This window comes from Papilio machaon, chromosome 26 (genome assembly GCF_912999745.1).
Source record: "Papilio machaon chromosome 26, ilPapMach1.1, whole genome shotgun sequence".
Lineage (NCBI taxonomy): Eukaryota > Metazoa > Arthropoda > Insecta > Lepidoptera > Papilionidae > Papilio > Papilio machaon.
In genome coordinates, this window is record NC_060011.1 from 3,466,566 (window position 1) to 3,483,549 (window position 16,984).

Consider the following 16,984-nt stretch of genomic DNA (forward strand, 5'->3'; position numbering starts at 1 on the left):
TTTTTGCGAAAAGTTTACTCGGCATTTATATCGTAACCAGTTGAAGATTCTGTTTTATTCGTTTTTTTAACAATTGCTAATATTTTTCTTAAAAAGTTATTCATAACTTATAGTACAAAAAATATATTTATTACACTCTACGGTATACGGCAACGTGCATTATAAAATAATATTTTTTATTGATCCATAACGGGTAAATCAGTATTAATTTCAATTGTATTAAATTGTATTGTAAAAATTTAGTTAGCCTATGCGCTATTTTAGAGTATAATCGGTCCCTCATCAAAATTTCATCCAGATCTGTTCAGGTGTTTTAGAACATCCACGCAATCTGACTAAAATATAACTAAGGTACACCTAACATAATGCAGCTACAAATCATGAAATACGGCAGTTCATATAACACAGGTGCTTTAAGACATCTAAGAATGTCTCAACAAGCAAAGTCGAGTGAACGGTGTGCCCTGTGCCGGAACCGGGAACCTGTTCTTAACTGTATCCCGGATGCTGTTGCTTGCGTAACCGACTGTACGACGACGGGTTCGACGTCCGACTGTGAAGCGAATGCCAGGGAGAAATGGCGCTCGGATTTTTTTTGTTTGCCGGAAAAGTAAAGACAACGGGAGTATACAGCCAGTTATCTTTTTTAACATTTAATCGTATTTCGCCTTATTAGACACAGATGTATTGTGGAGCTTGACTATAGTTATCTGTATAAAACTATAGCATATTTAATTTTGATCAGTTATTAGTTGGTAGTTAAAATATTTGACTATATAGAGAAACGGACTAGGCGTATAACTGCCATTTAAACAGAAAATTAGATAAAGTTGACATTCGCACTATGGATATCATTATCAAAGGCGATTACGCGAGCTAGACAGATCCTGTCTTTTAAACGTCATAGATTAAAAATTCATACTTTCTACAGTGAGCTGTCAAATCGAAGCCTTAAATTGTGACAGTAAAACTTTAAAGGACAGAAACTTTACTAACAGAATAATTTGAATACCATACAAAATATAGTTGTACTTCGTAGTTGTACTTACAGTAAAGATCAAAAAGGTTACGGTCAAATGATTTGTGCAACGTACAGATTCAACAAATTAGTTTCCATACAATTACTCTGATTTTATCTTTTAAAATGTAGATCGCGGTAAAAAAAAAACAATCTAATTTCTCGTACATGCATTAAGCAAACACACAATTCGCCGAAAAAGTAATAAAACGAGGTAAAGTAATTTGTAATGTCAAAATTAATTTGTATACAATGCTGTTTTTATCAGAGTTTCGTGATTGAAAGAGACAGTAACAAATTACACTAACACTAAGAGAGAACATTGAGAAAGAATATTAATGTGACATTAGTTGATATGCGCATTGCTAGTTGTAAGTGCATGTTACAGACAAGGACATTTATTTCCTGCCCATTTCAGTGAAATGTTATTAAAGCTCGCAATTAAATTGGATCTTAAACTAGTTATAGCAAAATACATTTTCATCATCAGCTCAGTATACATATCAGTACAGTGGGGCACTGAGGAGTTCGGAGCCTAAGTCAGGACTGACTAGGCCATAGTCAACCACGCTGGCCCATTGTGGGTTTGTTTACTTCGGCTGCGACAATCCGGGTACAATCTATTCTGCTAGGTTTATTGAACAAACTTTAAAGAACTTTCTAGGAATGTAATGACGTTACAAAATATCCAAAAACAAAAAAACCATCTCACAAAACAAAAGAGCGAAGCTTGTACCAGGTACAGGGTCCCTTAAAACTATTTTGCTCATAGCAAAAAATCTGCTTGCATTCAATATCCCAAAAAAGCACGTAATAGACCGACTAATAACATCTTAAGCTTCAAATTGATTTATCACGTATGTGTCAGTAATAAATCTAATAAAATCTGTCATAAAAAAAGATCAATAAATTACTGACACATAAATTTTATGCTTGGTAAATGCACTTCTCGTATCTGAAATTGGCAATGAATAGCGACGCAATGAAGAAGGGGGTCACATGTTTCTTTCTCCCTCGCACTTCTTGCTTATAGTATATGTTTGTTTCGCTTACTAACGATTCAAGGGCTAACTTCGGACACCGAATTCTGTTACCTATAATACCATAGTGCAATGCATAAGGTCATTGTGATTATTTAAAATAAGGATATCAAATATTTTACATCGCAATAAATAACTTTGTTTTTGTTGAAAGGTCGGAAACGGTTGTTATTTTTGCCCTTGGTTTCAGGTAATTTTGTTACATTATGCCACTGACCTTTATACATGGACAGGCTGTAAACGGTTGTATTTTGTGCCTATTTGATTTTTTCACCATTTTGGCGTTGAAGGTTTAGGCTGGTAGCGGTGGTGAGGATTCGAACTAATAACAGAGATAGAATTAACTGTCAGTAATATCAACAGGCGCGTTTGAATCGGAACGAAGCAAAACTGTCATTTCCAAGCAACGAAATATCCATTTTTAGAGATCAGTGCATTACGCCTGTCATAACATTGCCTCATCTTTGACACAAATAACATTGGTTCATTTTTTATATGTTTTATCTTTCGCACATTACAGTCATGATAATTTAGACACTGTTCCAAATTTAAACCTAAACAACCTTTAAGTTTAAGGCTAAACTTCGTAACCTTTAACAATATTTACAAACTTTCTTTTTTTTATTTAATAATTTACAAACTTTCTTCAATTTATTAATTGATTTAACCGGACTTAATCAGGAAAGTAGCTGATGCACGCAGGAATATTAGGCTACATTATTTTCTGCGCTGACGAAATCGCGGGCGATCGCTAGTTGTCTAACTAAATATAAACTTTTTTCACATTAAGTTACAATGATAGTCAATATTAATGTGTATTAATAATGTTTGTTTGTTTTTTTTTCAGTTCGATGAATTCATTCGTTCATTACAAGTTGATCCACACTCGCCTCTGTTCAGGCTAGTTACGGACGGACAGCCGCCTCTCAGGTGAGTAACAATTTGTGAAGTATTAAGTAAAGATTATGAAGGGTAAGAGACATCAACAGGGGAGAAGATAAATAAAAAAATTTAATAATATTTTCTAGTTCACGAGGTTCAAGCCTTTAGCTCCCGTCTACCTAAAGCTTTGCTGAAACTTTAAATGTCTCTTCAAGACAATGACCAGTCACAGAAAAATCCTTTTTCAGTTTCTCTCGTATATCCAATAAAAATGAAACAGGTAACGATCTCTTAATGTGGTCTACCTATTCGTTCCTCTAGTTATTGACAAAACAATTGTATGTTATTACGTATTTTATTATGACAAAAGGAAAGCACGCGTTCTGTGCCAGGCCATACAAAAGTGAACGCACGCCTACCATAACGGGTGTTGTAACGTTACGTATGCTATCCTCACAAGTAGCACACTAGAGATCGGCATGTCAACTAAACGGTGTATAAACATTGCTGCCCGCTGTAACAATAAATTCCATACCTTAATCTAATCAATGACGTAACATATAAAACAATATAAGTAATCAAAACATATTAAAGATGGAGGTAGAGACAAGTTTTCCGAGCGTTATCCGAAAAACGTATTGGTTTATGGCGGGATCGAACTTGGACGTATAAATTACGGTCCGGTCCTGTCAAATGCTTAACAACTGCGCCACCTAGGCTCATTTCGGTTAGTTTACATTTTTTTACGAAACTCCATATTTTTTAAATAATTTATAGCTCCTAGATGAAAAAAGATTACAATCTATTTCGACATTTACCAGTGACTATAGTTGATGTTTGGACGATTTTATATAACGAAATTAACGTCATATGCCATTATATTTATTACAATCATTATAAATGACATATTTATTACATCTCTTCATAGATTATTAAGTGAAATATTATTCTAACAGTATTTTCATGTCGCTAGTTAAATTATAATTTACATAATTCTTATTTTCATTACAGTTGAGGAAGGTTATCATATTTTAAAACAATTGACAATTAAGGACAGGGTTGCCAACTTTTAAAATTTTTCAACGTTTTCTGTAATAATTAATTTGTGGTTATTTTTAACTAAAAATTTTATTTACATATTATTCGACCCCCGCAATATATTATTGTGTCTACTGACTTTTGAGTTTTCACGGTGAAGGAAAACACTTTGATGCAAACTGCACATATCAGCGAGGAGATTCAAAGATGTGTTTAGCTAACCAACCCGCAATGAACCAGCTTGTTTGAGGCCTAATCACACCTAAAGCCTGGCTTACATTATGCCAGTACAGTAGGACAGTAGCGCTGGCCTGATATGAACTTTATGAACTCACTGGCGTCTGCTACAGTTCTACTGTATTGACATAATTTAAATCAGGCATAACTTAGAAGTGACGAAAAAAAGTTTATTTTTTCTTCGGATAATATGTTTAAACAATCTTATTGTCATTTTTGACCTATTTTGTTCTAACCTAAAATAAGTTGTGTGTTAGGCTAACGGAGTTATACATATGTATAGACATCCGGCATCTTTGTACTATCTAGTAGTTTGAAAATAAGTCTTTTTTTATACAAATTTTTCTATTCAGCATACTTTGAATAGATACTGTATAATCCGAAGTGATTTACATGACAAGAGCTTGCGTCTTCAGTCATTGCATCCAAGACGGTTTAACAATTGTTAACAAGACATCTACGGATGCAAGTTCATACTGCTAAAAATATATATTTATAAATTTATTCTGTAACTAGCTTTTCCCCTGTGGTGTTATCTTTTTTGTATTGTATGGATTTTTTTTTACAGTGCGTAAATCTTTCTATTATTAAAAAAATCATCAATTTTTTTAAAAAAATCATCAATTTTTTTTTTATGTTAAAAGCTACGTCTTAGTCTTAACAACATGCACTAAACACAAATACATATTTACATGATGTGTAAACGTGTTTTTTTGCTAGAATAAAAGGGTCTATGCGGCATCTTTTTCTACATGGTTGAAACTTTGCGAGCCTCTACTGTAAAGTTGTCAATTTGCACATTGGCCTTTATTCGTAGAAGCCATTGAAATGTCAAAATTCAAATGCTCAAATGACAATGAAGGCCTTCGCCATTGGTTGACAATCACGGTTATTATGGCAACCATATATATATATATATATATATATATATATATATATATAATATATATATATATATAATATATTATATATTATATATATATATATATATATATATATATATATATATATAATATAAATCTCGTGTCACAATGTTTGTCCTCAATGGACTCCTAAACCACTTAACCGATTATAATAAAATTCGCACACCATGTGCAGTTCGATCCAACTTGAGAGATAGGATAGTTTAAATCTCAAATTATAGTCGCAATTTTAATTTATTGCTAATTATTTGTCTGTTATTATTTGACAGTCACAATTATCTGTTAACTCCAAATGATTCTAACAGATGTCGATATCTTTCGACTGGGTTGAGTAAGTAATCAATAGATGGCGCTGCTATGGTAAATCTACGAACGTGTCATATAAGCTTATTAAATGCGCGCGGACGGAGTCGCGGGCGACAGCTAGTTTATAATATATATGGTTGCCATAATAACCGTATTTGCTGCTACTGGCTTGCAATTTTTGTGTCTTTCTTGCACAACAATTTTTTTAATATACTCACCTCTAAGTTAAATGGCGTAAAAATATATACCCTAAAGCGTGTCGTAAGGCTTTACAGAATTAAAATAAACGTTAAAAGTAGTCTATGTGTCCTTCCAGACTATATTCCGTAGAACAAATTTCATCACGATCCCTTAAGAAGTTCCGGAGATACCTTCAAACAAACATCCATCCATCCGTCCATCCATCCATTCATCTACGCATGCTACGATACGGAAGTGTGTGTTTACGCTTTATTATAATAAGTATAGATGTACAATAAAATTTAAGTCATTAGGTGTTTAATGACGGTGTCCTCTGTCAAAAATCTTATAAAATGAATTTAATTTCATAACTTCTACAAAAGTCCATCCATTCTCTTACATCACATCAAAATGAATTGTTACAGTGTTAAAGTAAGCAACAATGCCGTTGCTGCACGAATTGACCCGCCCTCCGGTACATACATGAGACAGTCTAAGTAATTCCCCATTTCGTCTGATGAGTGTTTGGAGGCCATATTCTAGTCCTGTCCCTGTCCCTGTCCTAATGTTTTCGTTTAGTCAAAGGGGAAGCAGATATATTTTCCTTTCTCTGTGCCCTCCTCTGCTCATTAAATGTAGACAAAGCATCTGCTACCTTTTTACTTTTCTATAAAAAAAGAAATTAAAGTTAGTCGTCTTTTCAAAAAAAATAGCCAACACAACGTAAGTGGATAAAAATTGAGACGTCCAGTAACAAACATTTATCAGATCGTGACTTGACAATCACATTAGAACATTCTAGACGCGAGTCATTATTTAATATCATATTGAAATATTTAATATGGCGTAAATCGTGACTTTCTTTATCAACATGAACACGGATAATTTTATCTTCAAAATAGGATAAGTTTAATCACACCTTTAAATATTAAACAACCCTACAATTTTTTGTTAGTAAGAAACACACAGAAGACATGCGTGAAGTAGAAGTGGTTCGTCTGACGAGTGTGCGTACCGGAGGCCTAATTTTAGTCCTCTTTTCCTACCCTTTTCTTATAAGGAAGAGATTGGAGGTAGTGGTGGACATGATCTTTAACACAACTGTCGTTTTTTGAATCCATTACAAAAATATAAATTTTATAGGAAATCAACTAGGCAATTTAAATGCGTCTCGTCCTCTGGTATCATTAACTTTTTGTTAATACGTGTCGTAAGACAGCGGAAACTCTATTGAAGTGCCGTCGATATCCGCTGAATATTAAAAGCTCAGTTATTTCCCAGGCAGCAGTGTAGCGTTACAAAGGTCAATGCAGGTTAGGGTGACATTGTACTGTCGATGATCATCAGGATTAATTAAACTCAAACCCGTAACCCAGAGGCGTAGGCAGAGATCACGGACCTCCATTTGGCTCTATCCAGACACCTCTTTCAGTTCTACATTCTTACATCTACGCATACATGCACGTCGATTTCGGGACCTCTTAATTACACCCTTCTTGAGTATTTCATCAATCTGGTCGGTAAAAGTCCACCTAGGACCCGTCCGACACTGCCGCTCTCATTCGCACATAAATTTCTGTTAATTTCTTTTCATTCATCCTCAACGTAAGCATACCTTATTCAACTCTATTTACAACATAATCGTATTTAATGTTTATTAAAGTATTCTTTTTTTTACTTTATAGTAGTTTATCGACCGGAATTTTAATTAAAAATATCGATTTAAAGACGGAAATTAATTAGCTATGTATTTCGTTCGAACGATTCATATACAAGTGACTGGTTTTAAATTGTATTTCTGACAGACGATTATTTTAATTATTAAATATGAATTTAATTTGTATTATATAAGTGATTATTATCTTATTTTTGATTCGTTCCTTATATATACTTTTAATTTTGATTATTTTAATTTTATTTTTCTTGGGAATATCCCTGAAATTTAAAAACATAGTCACTCTACACCATACAGTTTAACGTACACAGAATAATGTTTAACAATCAAGGTTAGCTCGGGTTATTTTCTGTATTTTTAGAGATTGTAAGATATATACATATATACAGGTGCATAGTATTTATTACTACACGTACACGATATGGGGAAAAGTAACTTCCCTAGGGTAAAGGTCAATCCAAGAACTAAAGTGCTTTTCAAATAAAAACTTAATAACAATTTGAACATTATATGTAATATTACTAAGGCAATAAATTTTTCATTTCTGAAAGTTTAGCCGAAGATGAAATAGGTTTGAAATAAAAGTTTCAATTTAATATTAAAATTAGCGCCATCTAGTTAAAAAGCATTGAACTATTTACACTGACCGAGACTGTTTTTACACTGTCTCCATCTCATTCTTAAAAAAACCGGGATAACAATAATGTCCTTATACATGTTGTGCGACAGTCTAAATTCACAATTAGCTTTACTTGTATCGTATATTAAAGGAGGAATTATTTATTGCTCAATTATATTTTTTTATGTTATGTTGTTATAAATCTTGGACAACAAAAAGTGCAAGCTTCGAAAATTATCTTCACAAATTACGAAGGTCATATCAGTAAAAAACGATCTTATTCAATATACAGATGAAAAAAAAAACAAATGTATCTTAGTGATGTGTTCCATAACATAAACAACCGAAATAAAAAACACACCGTTCGTGTAACGATAGCTGAATAACGAATCAACTTTATTAGCCGACTCCAAAAAGAAGGATGTTATGAATTCGACTGCATTTTTTTTTCATTACAATATGCATTACCTGCAATATATTTATCCTCGACGACCATTCAATTTAAATTTGACATTTTACTGAACCCTGAAATAATATTTAACCCCTGTAGCTTTATTTTATTGAAATATACTTTATTACAAATTTTTTTTACCTCGAAAAATATATTTCTAAATCGTGCATTCAACCTTGAGTTTTAACAACTGAATGTGTGCGTTCAAACAGTACTGTTCTGTTTTATTTTCTACCTAACTGTTCTGAAGTCTAGTGAAAGTAACATAATGTCTATTTTACGTTCCCTTAGTGATTCCTTAACGACTCTGGGTGCGATATTAAATTTATAAAATGTATTATTTTCCAGACAATGCCTGCACCCTGAAGCATGCAGTAAAGAGATCAATCTGCCGACTTACTACGCGCGCTTCCATGACTTACGCAAGGAGTACGTCCGGGCGTACACGCTGCGGGCGGTGGCGCCACGCACGCAAGCACCACCACCCCCGCCACCACCCGACCACCCCACGACACTGCATGACATGCTCGAATGTATCCTTTGATTTTTCAACCAATCGTACTAATATTATAAATGCGAATGTTTAGATGGATGGATGTTTGTTTGAAGGTATCTCCGGAACGACTCAACAGATCTTGATGAAATTTGGCACAGATGTAGTACGTGGTCTGGAAGAATACATAGGCTACTTATTATGGTTTTTTTAATGCCGCGCGGACGGAGTCGTGAGCGAAAGCTAGTCTGACATAAGTAGTTTATGTCTTATGAGATCTCATGTGATCATGCAAACTTTATGGCGGTTCCGAATTTCGCCTAACACTGAATAGAACAAAAACACAAAGTTTTAGGTTTCATGAAGAAGTAATTAGATTCTGGAGCGGAGTACAACATCACGCGCGCTTTCCTAATGTTCACTCCTCCCTCATCTCTGGCACTGACACGCCAAGATCACGATAGTAACCACTAGTTGCCATTAAGCTTGAAGCTTATAATTCTAATTAAAGAAACGGACAATAGCACTTAAGTACTTAGCATTTATTTTAAATGTAAACAATTATATTCCTAAACCTAGCTCATAGATTTAGGTATAACTCCTTACAGCGGAGACAATTTCTACGCCGGAGAAGCAAAGGACATGGCCAGCATAATACAAAGGATAATCTCTGATGGTAAGTTTTATTTCACGTGCTTCTGCAACATTTGTATTAACGTAAAATTATCTCTACGCCATTTATAATATACATGGTAAATAAGTTCCTTAGCATTTAATAGTCACGCGGAATATTTTATAAAATAAAATTCTTTAATGTTTTCGTCTGTTTTGTTTTCAGGTTTTAGGTTGGAACTCCCTGAAACAATCGACTTAATTTTAGAAACTGGAATTTGGTAAGTTTATTAATATTTTTTACTATATCAGCATGCTTATAATAAAATGATTTCGCAAAATCAGAAAAATCACAGAGTAAAAAGTTATATGAATAAAGCGCCTGCAGAAATCATAGTAGCAAAATTTATTTTGTACAAATTTGTGACAAAGCAAGTATAAGGTCGCATTTAATATATGTAATTAAATTCATAGATAAGTGAAAACGTTTACAGCTTGGTATTACTTATTCATGATGAGTTTCTATAATTATTTCATAATGCTAAAAGTTAATCACAACAAATATTCTTACTCGTGTGGATCATTTACGTATAAATAAGATTTACAATACAAAAGAAGCGTTAACGAACATTTAAATTAAGGAAACGACCTTTTTGTCCCATGCCCCGGTTTCGGGCGAATTTTTTTTATGTGACATCAACAAAAACGGTCATGTAATACAACCCCATGCCACTTGATGCCTTCGACTTGACCTGACCGAATGTGGCCCCTACCACAATACCCCGTCGCGAAACCAACATTCGGCTAAAAACAGACTGCATTTATTTAAATTATTACTGATTAGAAGAAAATAAAAATTCACTACTAGTATTTTTTTTGAAAAAAAAATATTAATTTGCCTGAACATTTTTACACTTTCTTAAAATATAACTAACTTACTATGTTTTGATTCATTATTCTTACTAATACTAGTCCTAATCCTAACACTCGTATAGTAATACTAACTACTAATTCCAATATTATAAATGCAAAAGTTTGTATGGATGGAGGGATGACTGTTTGATATTATGTCTCACTAAAATGGTTCGGATTTTTTTTTAAAGTTCGCACTGACGTAGAACATAGTCTGGAAAAACGCAGACTATATCCTAATTGTTTAATTCCGTGCGGAAGAAGCCGTGGGCTAAAGCTATTAATTAATATATAATTTATTTACAATAACTTATGAATCTGTGTAGACTTAGTTAATCTATGTTTTATTGTTTCCCAATCATTTACTTTATCGTTCAAACAAATTAGTACTCGGGTTTTGATGATACCACTAATTAGTCTATTAATATTATCACCTCAATTTATTACAACTAAGAATAAAGTACATTTTAAAAAAATTGAATAATGTTGTGTTTTAAATTTTACTAGAAATCTTTTAAAGTGAAATTTCTCAGCGTAGACATAAGAACATTTAAAGGGACACGTGATATTTATAAATAGGACATTTTTAGTAAAGTTATAAAAAAATGTCTCTACTAAATTTATCATTATTTCTAAGAAGTGTCTCTTCGATTACATGTATAGTCTGCAATAGACATACAACTAGAAAATAAAATTAAAAGTGTTCGAAATTATGAAAATAAATCATTTAATAAATAATTTTTAATTAATCATGTTAAATAATGAAAAATAGTTCCATGGTAAAGGCGATTCGACTCAAGCGCAACTCAACATGAAGGAGTCACGCGCGCAGTCGCACAATCGCATTCTGAAGTCGTCCACCGCGGTGTTCGGACGTCTTATGTATACCGCATACTTGTAAACATATCAACAGCAAAACGCTTATCACACGTTTTATGTTTTGAAACGCAACTTGCTCGTTCTGCTAATAAAAAAATTGCTATAAATCGATTGTGTACTCCCAAGACTTGCGAAGTGTTTGTTCTGTGATACTGTACGCTTTCGGGACTGGCGCTTTTATCGGTGCTCGACGGCAACTTAAGATAAGAAGGTGAGTTATTCTGATAGCTTTAGATAATTAGTTCGCCTTACGACCGATAATGACTGCCCGCCAATAACATTCTACTTCCAACTACTGATTTAGAAAATTTCCTATCATAAATGTCATTTATAACTTGAAATCTCTTATTTTTTTCTTTAGTATACATTTGTGATCCAAGAATTTATTAAACATAATTACAGAGCTGTTTTTAAACGTAAATCTTTGAATAATAAGTGTGCAGTGCAGTATTGTATTACATTACACGTTTCCAATGAAGTGATATGCTGATTTTGCGTATTCAACGCTTTCGCAATCGCAAAATCATCATTAAAAGTAATACCTTGTATTGTAATTGGACGACATCTACGTAGCTCCTGTTACAATGTACCGACAGCTCAAACAAAACTTCCAACGGAATCGTAACATTCAACAAACACGGGCTTCGCTTCGTTTGACTGCTGACTGTACGCTGGCACATGTGCGATACTCGTTAAATTCGTTTGACTGCAGTGACTTGTATTGACATATATTGTTGTCTCTGTTTTATGAAAGAAGAATGTAAAGGATGACAATATGTGTCAATACAAAAGAGAGCATTGGAGCTCTGAAGTAAAACTCGAATCAAACGAATGGCACGTACGATATACAATTTAGGAATTCACGCATTTGAACTTTTGTTTTGATTATATAACACTAGCTGTCGCATGCGACTCCGTTCCCGAGGAATTAAAAAAAAAAACTGTAATTAGTACTAGTAGACTATGTTCTACATATTATGTGCCAAATTTCATGGAGATACCATCTGTTCTGAGCGGTTCTGCAGATACCTTCTAACAAACATCCATCCATCAAATCCACTTCCCCTTCCGATCTTTCCCTTAAAGATGGGAAAGGAAAGAGGACTAAAGTTAAGCGTTCGCAACGCGCAATCATCAGGTAAAACGCGGAATTACTTCCTCTTCATGCCTGTCTTCTGTATGGTCGTGGTATTACACCGGACGAGCCGACCATTTCGTGCAACAGATGTTGTTGCTGGAGTCTACAACTGTTAAATGGAAACCTTGGCGTTGGAAAATCACATTTAGATTTAGTTTATCAAATCAAATAGTTTTGTCTTATTTGTTAAGGTATTCTTACACACGTTTTAAGTTTGCATAAATGTGCCAAACAACACTGCATACTATTTAATATTTGACACACGTAAAAGTTGATTACAAGCAAACATTTGAAGAACTTAGTCTACATGGTTCTACTATTTACATACTATAAGTTATCGCTTGCATTAAGTTATCAAATTAGTTGCTACTTACTCTATTAAGATGGTGAGAATCCCGACAAAATCCTAAGTTAATCTAAGTTTTTCTTTGCTTATGTCCTCAATACACTTGTTACGCTTTGTGTATAACAAACGGTGTCATGTCGGTCACAAAAAAAATATTATTACTCATAAGACACGAATGTAGAAAAAACAATTACGTTGTAAAGTAAATCTAAACGGAAGGTGTTGGAATAATATTAAACCAAAGCAATAACATACATTTTGTATAAATATCTATTAACTAGCCGTCTCCTTAAACTTATAGGCGTGAAATTAAAAGAAAATTTGAGTAATAAATGCGCTATTTAATACGGCTTTGTTTCCATTCAGATCCATTTAGCCATTCCGAAGTGGTAACATTACCGTCTAAATTTTCCCATTTAATATTATAAAGTTTAGGAAAATAAGATTAAATCAAGAGAAAAGATAACAGATGAACGCGATTGGCGAAAATAATATCGTATTAAAGCTGAATAAATTTCTTGTAATAGTCTTTCGTGATAACTAAATCAATTGACGACAATAGAGATGTGATTCTTTCAATATGTTTTGGCTCCACCGTCCTTTGTAATCTAACGTTCTAACCGGGCCGATTGTTTTAATGCAATATTCATCGTTAAGTTTTTACATTCATAAAGCTTATTTGGATAATAAAGAGCGGGAACTTGCATTGATGGGAACCGTACGACGTAATACTGCATTGTTTTAACCCCTGTTTTGATTCGTACCCGTCGCCATTTGCATTGTCTATGGTTAAAACAAATCATGGAATAATTATAGAGAGTAAAAATTAATCAGAACCTCTTCTATTCCACTATGAATCATTTTAAATTGGAAGTCATCATTATATTACACTTTTTGTAATCTCTATTTTTTAGTTATTTCTATGAAATCATGATTAATTATGACTGTATGTAAAATAGTCAAATAATTATGACAATCGTTTATAATAATAATCATCGTGATTTCTTTAATTTATATGGAGTAGGTCAATAATGCTTTGGTGTTTCATATCGTTTGTTATCGTCGTTATAGCAGTTACTTCTTTTATGTTTTTTTTTTAAATAAAAGGTGGCAAACGAGCATGCGGCTTCCTGAATCCTCCTCCATCAAATCCTCATCCTCGTTCCGCCCTTTCCTTGTAAGAAAAGGGAAAGAATAAAACTAGGCCTCCGGCACCAATCTTAAAGTAGTATCTTAAAGTGATAGGCCTCACAATTAATTCTCGACGTGAGAAGCATTAGGTCTGATATGGAACTTATCAAGTTTAGAGGAAAGCCAATAGAAAGTTCTTGCCAAAATGAATAAATAATACTATTTTCGTTAAACCTATCCTAATTAAAAGATAGTTTTCTGACAAGATTTTTATCGAGAACTTTCTTTTCTCTTTTCTAAACTTGACAAATTCCATATCAAAATAATGCTTCTCACGTAGAGTAGATATTTGGGAGTTGAAATGCTAATGCGTAAAAAATAGTTATAATCCCATCTAAGTAATACAAATCTCAACCGATATAAAGACAAGATAATAGATAAATTATATCGAAAATACATTTCACAGTAGCCTTGTACAGATATAATCAAACATTAATAATATTTTAGATATGTTATCATAGTACAGTGTGGTAATTATATTTTTTAGATAATCATTACAACGAAACACGAATCTTTGATACTAGTCAGCTATCCTAAATTATGAGTGACTAGGCTAGGACTTAGTCAATCACGTTCACACACGAATTTATAACACTTTATTCTCGAATTTTCGCAGATATGTGCATGTTTTGTCGTCACCTTACTAATATTATAGGTGCGTAAGTTTAGACAGATGGATAGATGTTTGTTAGAAGGAATCTCCGAAACGGTTTAATAGATTTTCATGAAATTTGGCAGACAGGTACTTATTATGCTACGACAGCTAATCTCTAATAAAATTACCTTTTACTGTTTAGGAAACAAGGAGTTACATTGGAACAGACATAGAGACATAAATCGCGTGAAAACATGCTCCTTCAGATCGGTAGTATAAAATATTTCAATATACATTGGAATACAAGAATACACATTTATTATGCTATATATATGTAGGTCTTTATACTTCATGACACATATAATTTAAAAGTAAAATAACTTTATCAACATATTTGGTATTGACCTCCGTGAACCTAAGATGAATTTAAAAATAATATTTGTTGCAAATATACACGATTTCTGTACTCTAGTTATCTTAATTATCCCACCCTTTTCTGAAAAGGAAATAATCGGAAGGGAAGTGGATTTGACGGAGGAGAACATAGATAATAAGGAGTACTATTCTTCTGTGCATCTTCTCTTCTGCCAAAAATAAAAGTATCACCGATACTTACAGCGTTCTCTACCGAGCAGCACTTCGTCATTTTAGCAATATAGTGGCTGCCCTCTAGTTTGCCAATCATACTAATAGTTTAAATGTGAATGTTTAGACGGATGGATGGATGGATGTTTGTTTGAAGCTATCTCCAGAACGGCTCTATGGATCTTGGTGTAATATGGCACAATTGTAGAACATAGTCTGGAATAACACATAGGTTACTTATTACTTTTTTTTCCGAGCGGACGGGTTCGCGGTTGACAGCTAGTTTACTATAAAAAAATTACCAACTACAATACAACGGATTTTGAAATGAGTGTTTTCATTCGATTCGTATCGCGTGTCGAGAGTATTGCGTATCGCCCGCTCCATACACACAACAATGAATCGGCGACGTAAGTCGTCTATTCAGATAGTATAGGCGTAACGACTACATGCCAACTGTGTAGATTTGCTCATAACTTTAACACAATATCTTGACTTTTCTTACGACTATTTTCACAAACGGGTTGCGAGCGAATGGTTTTGACTGTGCCTGTGTAGGAATCTGTAACACTATATTGCGATAGTCTAAAATCGCTGTTTCGAAGATTTATGTTGCCTTGTGTACTAAGGGCTTTAGAGTACATTTCGGCTTATCGATTTTTAATTTAAGTATTGCATGTGAACTATATTTGTCCAATATAAGTGTAGAGAAACGTCTTTATTGGCAAATGAATTCTGAAGTGTGTACAAATTGTATAGTTTTCCACACTTCAGAATTCATTTATGTGTGTACGCGATAAGGCGTACGCTGAACTATTCTATGCATGTGCACGGTACAAGGCTTTCATAATGCATTATAAGATTTTGTAATTTTTATTCCAACAGAATTATACATCTTGGTACTCTAATTTTTTGATAGATTTGTTAGCATTGTGTCCGTTATTTTTATGTACATTTTATGATGAAAGAAATCATAAATTAAGATATTAAAACGTAGAAAAAATGAAATGTTTGTTCCGGATAAACACAAAAAGTAGAGACGCGATTTGGAAAATTCTTGCCTCTATTGAAAGTCAACCTCCTTCTTTGGGAAAATTAAAATGACAACATGATTAATACTGTAACTCGCATTTATCCATAATCAACAATTTACATTTAACTCTAATAAATTGCGATTGGAAGTGGCAATTTATTAATTCAATGTCAAACATTAACACTGATTGTGTTATCACAAACGTCAATTAGTTGACCTCTATGGAACTTTTAGAAGACTGAGAAACTTTCAGTTCCGCTAGACGTTAACATTGTGTTCTTTTGACATTGAACTTAGATAACTTCATGTTAGAACCAATTTCCATTGCCGCGGCAACGACTGCTATGAAAAAACAGCCGCGAGCTACCATAGTCACGTGGCTAGTCGCTAAGTGGAAATAGTTCCTTACAGCCTCACCATATTGGATGATGCGTCCTAAATAAATTAAACATTGCAACAAATTAATGCTGGCTTTTTTTTAATGAGGTTGTCAATTCCACTGTAATTTTCTTCTTATATAATCTTTAATCAACCTCACATCAAACACTAATGTAATATACAATAAAATCCGTAATGAATAATTTCTGCATTCATCGTCTTTACTACTACCAGCCTATGTGTTCTTCCAGACTATGCTCTACATCTATGCCAAATTTCATCAAGATTCGTTAACCGTTCCGGAGACACCTTCAAACAAACATCCATCTATCCATCCATCCATCCAAACATTCGATATTAGTAAGATATTTTACTGAGAAAACCATACAAAATCCCATAATTATTTTCCTAGTTTACAGTTATCGAACAGACCACGTAAGGGGCTTTGTTAAC

The 16,984-nt window shown here is 33.4% G+C and overlaps 1 protein-coding gene across 3 annotated transcripts in view; it reads left to right on the top strand.

Annotated features, from left to right (window-relative positions):
- The window catches only part of LOC106715178 (RNA-binding protein fusilli), a 67,029-nt gene that overhangs the window by 36,388 nt on the left and 13,657 nt on the right, over positions 1-16,984 (top strand). For all 3 annotated transcript variants that reach the window (XM_014508422.2, XM_014508407.2, XM_014508414.2), the window contains exons 3-6: positions 2,906-2,988; positions 8,718-8,902; positions 9,449-9,538; positions 9,701-9,755. In XM_014508422.2, coding sequence (XP_014363908.2) covers positions 2,906-2,988; positions 8,718-8,902; positions 9,449-9,538; positions 9,701-9,755 — 413 coding nt within the window. The remainder of the gene's footprint in view (positions 1-2,905; positions 2,989-8,717; positions 8,903-9,448; positions 9,539-9,700; positions 9,756-16,984) is intronic.